At 36.6% G+C, this 6585-nt stretch overlaps 1 protein-coding gene across 7 annotated transcripts in view; it reads left to right on the plus strand.

Moving 5' to 3' along the window:
• The window catches only part of LOC107712376 (calcium/calmodulin-dependent protein kinase kinase 1-like), a 79746-nt gene that overhangs the window by 35421 nt on the left and 37740 nt on the right, over positions 1 to 6585 (plus strand). For all 7 annotated transcript variants that reach the window (XM_016517606.1, XM_016517608.1, XM_016517610.1 and 4 more), the window contains one exon: positions 841 to 1248. In XM_016517606.1, coding sequence (XP_016373092.1) covers positions 946 to 1248 — 303 coding nt within the window. In that variant the 5' untranslated portion in view covers positions 841 to 945. The remainder of the gene's footprint in view (positions 1 to 840; positions 1249 to 6585) is intronic.

Genomic DNA, 6585 nt, shown 5'->3' on the forward strand with positions numbered 1-6585 from the left:
TCCACCCGGAGCTGCTTACGGGTAGAATTGTGGGGGCAAGCTACATTAAAGTGATTATTACGTTTTGAATATGGATATTTTTCTTACAAAAATGCATCGATTCGCTACAGGAGGCCTTTGTTCATCCCCCGGAGCCGTGTGAGACACTTTTTTTTTATGGATGGGCGCTTTTTATTTAACTTCTTTTGGACTGATGCATGCAACACCCGCTGAGTGCCATGAAACAGCTTGAAAGATCAAAGACAATTTTTAATATAACTCCGACTGGATTCGGCTGAAAGAAGAAAGTCATATACACCTAGGATGACTGAGGGTGAGTAATTTGTGGGCTAATTTTCATTTTTGGATGAACTAACCCTTTAATCAGCCAGGCTGACATGGCTGTTTACTGATATAAATCATCTACTATCAGATACAGTCATCAAAAACTGGAGTGTTGATATATAGGTAGAGTAAATGAATTAACTACATTTCATTTTGTGATTCAGGAGTTTCAAGAAGTGTTCTTAAATAAAAACAATTGGTAGTGAGGGAAAAAGACATTTGATTCCAGTTTACATCTTTATTGTCTGTTTGTTTTTAGCATTTTAATAAAGTTAAATTGTTTAAGTATATTTATAATAAATGTAATAATAATTCATTATTTTAATTAAGTGTAATATCAATATAGCCTGTTTGAGAACCAATGCTTTTGGAAGTCAGTCCACACAGCAGCCATCTTGTTAAAATTCTGTACCTGTCTACTTAAATGAGGAAAGACCAAAATCTATGTAACGAAATTACATTTCAGTAACAAACTCTTTGTCTTTGTTTCCTTCCTCTGTTTATCTGTCTGTATAGCCACAGCTTCCTGTAACTGCAAGCCGACATTGGATGTGGAACAATTAATGCGAAAACCCCACACCCCCCTCCTCCCTGCCTCCAAGCTCCTCCTACTCCATCGTCATGGCGATGAGCAGTGATCCTGGTTGCGTGGGGGTGGACCCTGACCCAGACTCCTCCCAGGCGGCTGAGTTGACTGACAAGATGTCTGTGGTGTCGCTAAGGTCTGATCCCTCCTCCAGTGTAGTGAAGAATGGGACAGGTGTTAAGAAAGCTCTGCCCATGAGGCCACACCTGTCAGGCCGGAAGATGTCATTGCAGGAGAGAGGAACGTACGTGTCTTCTGGGAGCGGGGCTGACCGCTATTCCCGAATAGCCAGACAGCCAACCATCGAGTCCAAGCGAGTGTCCATCTCAGACTCGCAGGTGAGAAAAATTACAGTATCATATTGCAGTGGAAATATGATTCCACATATACTTGAACATACTATAATTTTTTTGAACTTTTATGACTGATTACTATTGGTCGATAGTTATTTTGGCAGCTTGGTTTCAATAAAAGCTGTTTTAATACTAATGAGGAAGTTTTAAGTTTTGAAACTTTTTTTTTTTTTTAGTGCAGTGACCTCTTATATAGTATTTAAAAAAATCAAAGAAATTTGATTTCTGAATTCATGACCCCTTAAAGACAATAAAATAGATTTTTATTTGACATAATATTAACTAAATTAGAAATAGGCCATTTATTTAAATGATTCTGTAATCCTAATATACTGTAGTATTTTTAAAGAATAAAAAAATTTTAAAAGGCAGTAAACACTGAAACCAACAGTAATATGGTACAAAATTATATTTTCTCAAATAAAGACCAGGTGACACTAATTTTACACATAGTTCACAGCGTATATAACATAGCTGCCAACTGAATATACAGTAGCACTGAATAGTTTGAAATCATTGATTTGAAATTGCACAAAATTTGCATAAATGGATTGTATTCCTTAATGTTTGTGAGTTTCTTGAAATTAAATATTTACTAGATATTCAAAGATTTGTTTAAATCCAAAGTTCTTTCATGAAACTCTAGATGGTGCTGTCTGATAGGTCTAACTCAATCTGACATAATGACATCATTGTCACATGGCGCAGCTGATTGGTTCTTTTTGTATCAGCAGCCAATGAGCTTGCTGCTTAACATTCAAATACTCAGCCAGTGCTTGCTGTAGCAGTTGCAGCGCGCATCAGAAACCCTCCACCTTCCCCAGCTCCACCTGTATAGATCTGCTATGGGGTGATTCTTGTATGCTATATGGGGGTTATTTCATGTATGTTATATGTACAGCAGCAGTATTTCTTACATGCTCACAGCGGCATGTTGTGGATGTATTGGCAGTAGCAAGTCTCGGTACTTGCTCTGCCACAGCAGCAGCAGCGTAGGAGATCTATTCCGTCATGTACATTACCATGCCAAACCCTCTGAGAGTTGTCAGGATAGAAGTGATGTTAATTTGTTGAATGCTATTGGTATATGAAAAAGCATTATAGCATTTGCCTTCCTAATAATAACAAAAAGAAAAATGCTATAACACTTTTTTGCATATACCATTAAACAAATACAGTAAACTAATGAAAACTGTGAATGGGTGGTATACTGTGTTTCGATGCTAATCAGCTAAACAGGAAATCTTATAATAAAAACTGCCAAATAACAACTGATATATCAGCCTTGGTGATATATTGGTCGTCCACTACTGATTACTGTTTTGGATTGATTTGCAGTATCAAGTCTTTAATAGTTATTGACATCCGGTCACATCTGACTGATTTTGTTGTATGAAAGCCTCTCAAATATAGCATGAAGAGCTTGTGCTATATATATGTGTGTGTGTGTGTGTGTGTGTGTGTGTGTGTGTTTGAAGCAAAACTCATTTCCTGTGATTAGTGTCCAGGTCATGTGGCAACCCATACAGCCAAACTTTAATAAGGCTTCTTTCATTCATACACAGCCTCAGCACCCTCCCCCTCCTAACAACCTGCTCCCATCAAAGAATATCTTTGTTCTGACCTGTAGAGATGATCTGTGTGTGTGCCCACATTTCTGCCTGGCTATATGTTTGTGTGTGTTAATGGGGCTCAAGCCTTTCTGAGGGCTGAGACACTGAAAGGCAGGGGTGCTCCTCATCTTCTCTCTGTAGTGTGAGAGGCACTCTGCTCTGAGAGGAGCATCAGCTGGACATGTTCTTCTCATCTGCTCTAACACTCATCCAGTGATAGGCGCAGAGGGGAAACACTCTTAGCACTTAAGCTATTTACTGTCATTGATGTAGTTTGAATATTTTTTAATGTACGTTCATACTGGAGTACTTAAATGATAGGCTTCTATTTACTAAAAGTCATTATTTACTCAAACCATCATGTCATTTTAAACCCATTTGACTTTTTTTCCACAGAACCGTTTTTAAATTAATTGATTAATATGGTGTGCACATTCAAACTCATCCAGTTGAGTTAGTAAGTTATCAGTGCATTTACATGCGTTTTAAAAGCTTAATTTCAGTTGGACTAAAGGAATTATTTTTCTAAATGTCATAAAATCACTTTAGACCCCATTTTTGTGAAGTTGAACTAACAGACATAGATATTGTGATTGTAGCCTAGGTTGATGTATATGTAGACACGGATTGCTATTGGCCACAGCTGGAAAGATTGAGTCTCCATTCTTTGTAATTGCATGAAAAAGGGCAACTAGTGTGTTGTCAAAATTACATTTGGTGTTCCACAGAAGAAAGATGGTCATATGGGTTTGGAATGACATGAGGGTAAGTAAATGATGACAGAATATTTGTTTCTGGGTGAACTAATCATGTAAAGTTCATGTAAACTCATTTTGTGAGTTCACCCAAAAATGAAAATTCTGTCATTAATTGCACACCCTCATGTTGTTCCAAACCCAAAGACAGCAACGCAACTGACACGTTCAAGGCCCAGAAAGACAGTATGGACATCATTAAAATAGTCCATGTTACATCAGTGGTTCAGTGCGTTGCTGTCTATGCAGGGTCAGAAAGCTCTTGGATTCCATCAAAAATATCTTAATTTGTGTTCCGAAGATGAACAAAGGTCTTACGGGTTTGGAACCAAATGAGGGTGAGTAATCAAAGACAGATTTTTCATTTTTGGGTGAACTAACCCTTTAAGTTTGTTTGACAAGTCTTGTCTGGTTGAAGTTGGTCTTTTTTATTTTTTTATTTTTTTAAAGTGTACCTTAATCATAAATAATTATTTTTCACAAACATATTCTATTGACAGCTTTATTACTGTATAAATGAAAATTGTGTAGTAAAGACATATTCTTATGAAGTATGAAGAAATTAAAACATTCCTCAATCTTTTCTAAGGATCTTATTGTTAATCTCTAATATCTCAGTACTATTTGTTTTAGTGTCAGAAATGGCTGCAGTCTCTGATATGATCGCTGGTAGTTAGAGGAAGCCTCATAAAGCAGAGATTAGAGGAAGCGTATCTTTCCCACTTTCTCACATGCCACATGTTCTGGCATGATTTACTTTACTGCCTGTGAGATGGTTATCACTGGTGGAAAGGGCTGTGGAGAAGGGCTTTACATTGATGGATTGTTATTGTTCTGCAGGGAAAATTATACTTTATGGTTTTCTGTTTCATTAACTTATCAATGTATCATTTCAAAGCAGCATCTTGAGGGAATATAATTATATTGCATCTCATTTGCTAACTATGCTCATAACTGTAAAAAAAAAAACTGTGTAGGAACATTTTCATAGAATAAGTGATAGAAGAATTGTACACTACTGTTCAAAATGTTGTCGGTACAATTTTTTTTGTGTGTTTTTAAAAGAAGTCTCTAATACTTAACATGAATTCATTTGATCAGGAAAGGGTTAAGCATGGATGATGTGTACATATAGGATTATTACTTTATAATATAAGTCATATTATGAAATTATAATTATAATTTAAAATAACAGTTTTTTTATTTTAATATATTTTCTAATGTAATTTATTCATGTGACGGCAAAGCTGAATTTTCAGCAGCCATTACTCCAGTCTTCCCTGTCACATGATCCTTCAGAAATCATTTATGTATGCTGATTTGGTGCTCAAGAAACATTTTGTGTTATTATAAGTGTTGAAAACAGTTGTGCTATTTATACTTTTCTGGAAACTGTGTTTTTTTTCAGGATTCTTTGATGAGTTCAGAAGGATTGCATTTATTTGAAATAGAACTGTCACTTTTCATCAAAGTTATTTCATCCTTGCTGTGTAAAAATATTCTTTTTCTTTTTTTTAAAAAGGTTGACCCCAAACTTTTGAACGAAAATGTAAAACGGAAAAAAAACCAGTCTTTAGGGATGTGGAATTTGTTAAGCTAAATATTATTATTAGAAATGTGAAATATCCCTTAAATGGAGATGGTCTGGGTGTATATTTATATTATACTAATTACTAGGTGCACAATTACAATAATGCAGATCCATCAACATTAGAACCGGAGTAAGAGCAAAGTGATGTGCTCTCATCTGGTATTACACAGTTACTAATAAATGAGACCCATTTTATGTGGATTATAATTTATTTTTCTGATGTTGAGGTGAGCTGTTTGCTTCATATCCTGAGCCTGTTTATCATGTTTTTAATGGTCTCAACCTCTCATTCTCTCTTTCCTTCATTGACTCTTTCTCTTCCTCCCAGCAGCTCCAGTCACATCTTTGAGACTCTACTGTTTTCTTTGACTTATAGGACAAGAAAAAAAAGTCTGGGGTCCTGTCTCTCTATCTGTCGTATTTTCCCTCAGACTTCAGACAGCTGTCATACACACTCTTCTCTCTGCCTTGACACTCCAGCTGAAGTGTGAGCAGTAATGTGAGGCTGTTTTGGTTAAGGTACATGGAGCAGTCAAAGTAACTGACTGTCAGATTTCACATCACTGGATATTTCTCTTCCTCCCTCGCTTTTGCCTACACTCTCTCTTTGCTTTTGCTCTTTCTCTGTTTCTTTTTCCCTTTTGCCCTTTTCCATTTTGTTCTTGTGTACTTTTTCTTTCACTCTCCTTTGGCCATAATAAACTCATGCCCTTTCCATGAAATACTCTGTGCCTGCTTCACCTCCAGCATTACCCAGCATAACCTACACCACTTACACGCTGTGATCCCAGATGTTATCGTAGTACAACATTTGAATGCACAATATGGTTGTATCTTACTTAAACCCAAGATTATCCAGTCTAATCCGGGTTTAAAAAGAAAAGAAGGGCCAACCTGGAAGAGGACAAAGTGAAAATTGAGCCTGTGTGCTAATCCTCCACTGTCACGCTTAAACGTTTTATTTCCCTCAGTGAAAACTTTAGCTCAAAACATGATAATATTTTGCGGTTTATTGGTTTAAAGGGTTAGTTCACCCAAAAATGAAAATTAGTTTTACTCACCCCCGAGGCATCCTAGGTGTATATGACTTTCTTCTTTCAGACGAATCCAATCGGAGTTATATTAAAAATTGCCCTGGCTATTCCAAGCGTTATCATTGCAGTGGGTGGGTGTTTCTGTTGAACAATCCACAAGTCGTCAAATAAAGTGCGCGCATCCATAATAAAACGTGCCTCACATGGCTCCGGGCCGTGAATAAAGGCCTCCTGTAGCGAATCCATGCGTTTTTGTAATAAAAATATCAATATTCAAGACATAATAATCACTTTAATGTAGCTTGCGCCAACAGTTGTACACAGAAGCA

This window comes from Sinocyclocheilus rhinocerous, unplaced genomic scaffold (genome assembly GCF_001515625.1).
Source record: "Sinocyclocheilus rhinocerous isolate Xijiao unplaced genomic scaffold, SAMN03320098_v1.1 scaffold298, whole genome shotgun sequence".
In the NCBI taxonomy this organism is placed as follows: domain Eukaryota; kingdom Metazoa; phylum Chordata; class Actinopteri; order Cypriniformes; family Cyprinidae; genus Sinocyclocheilus; species Sinocyclocheilus rhinocerous.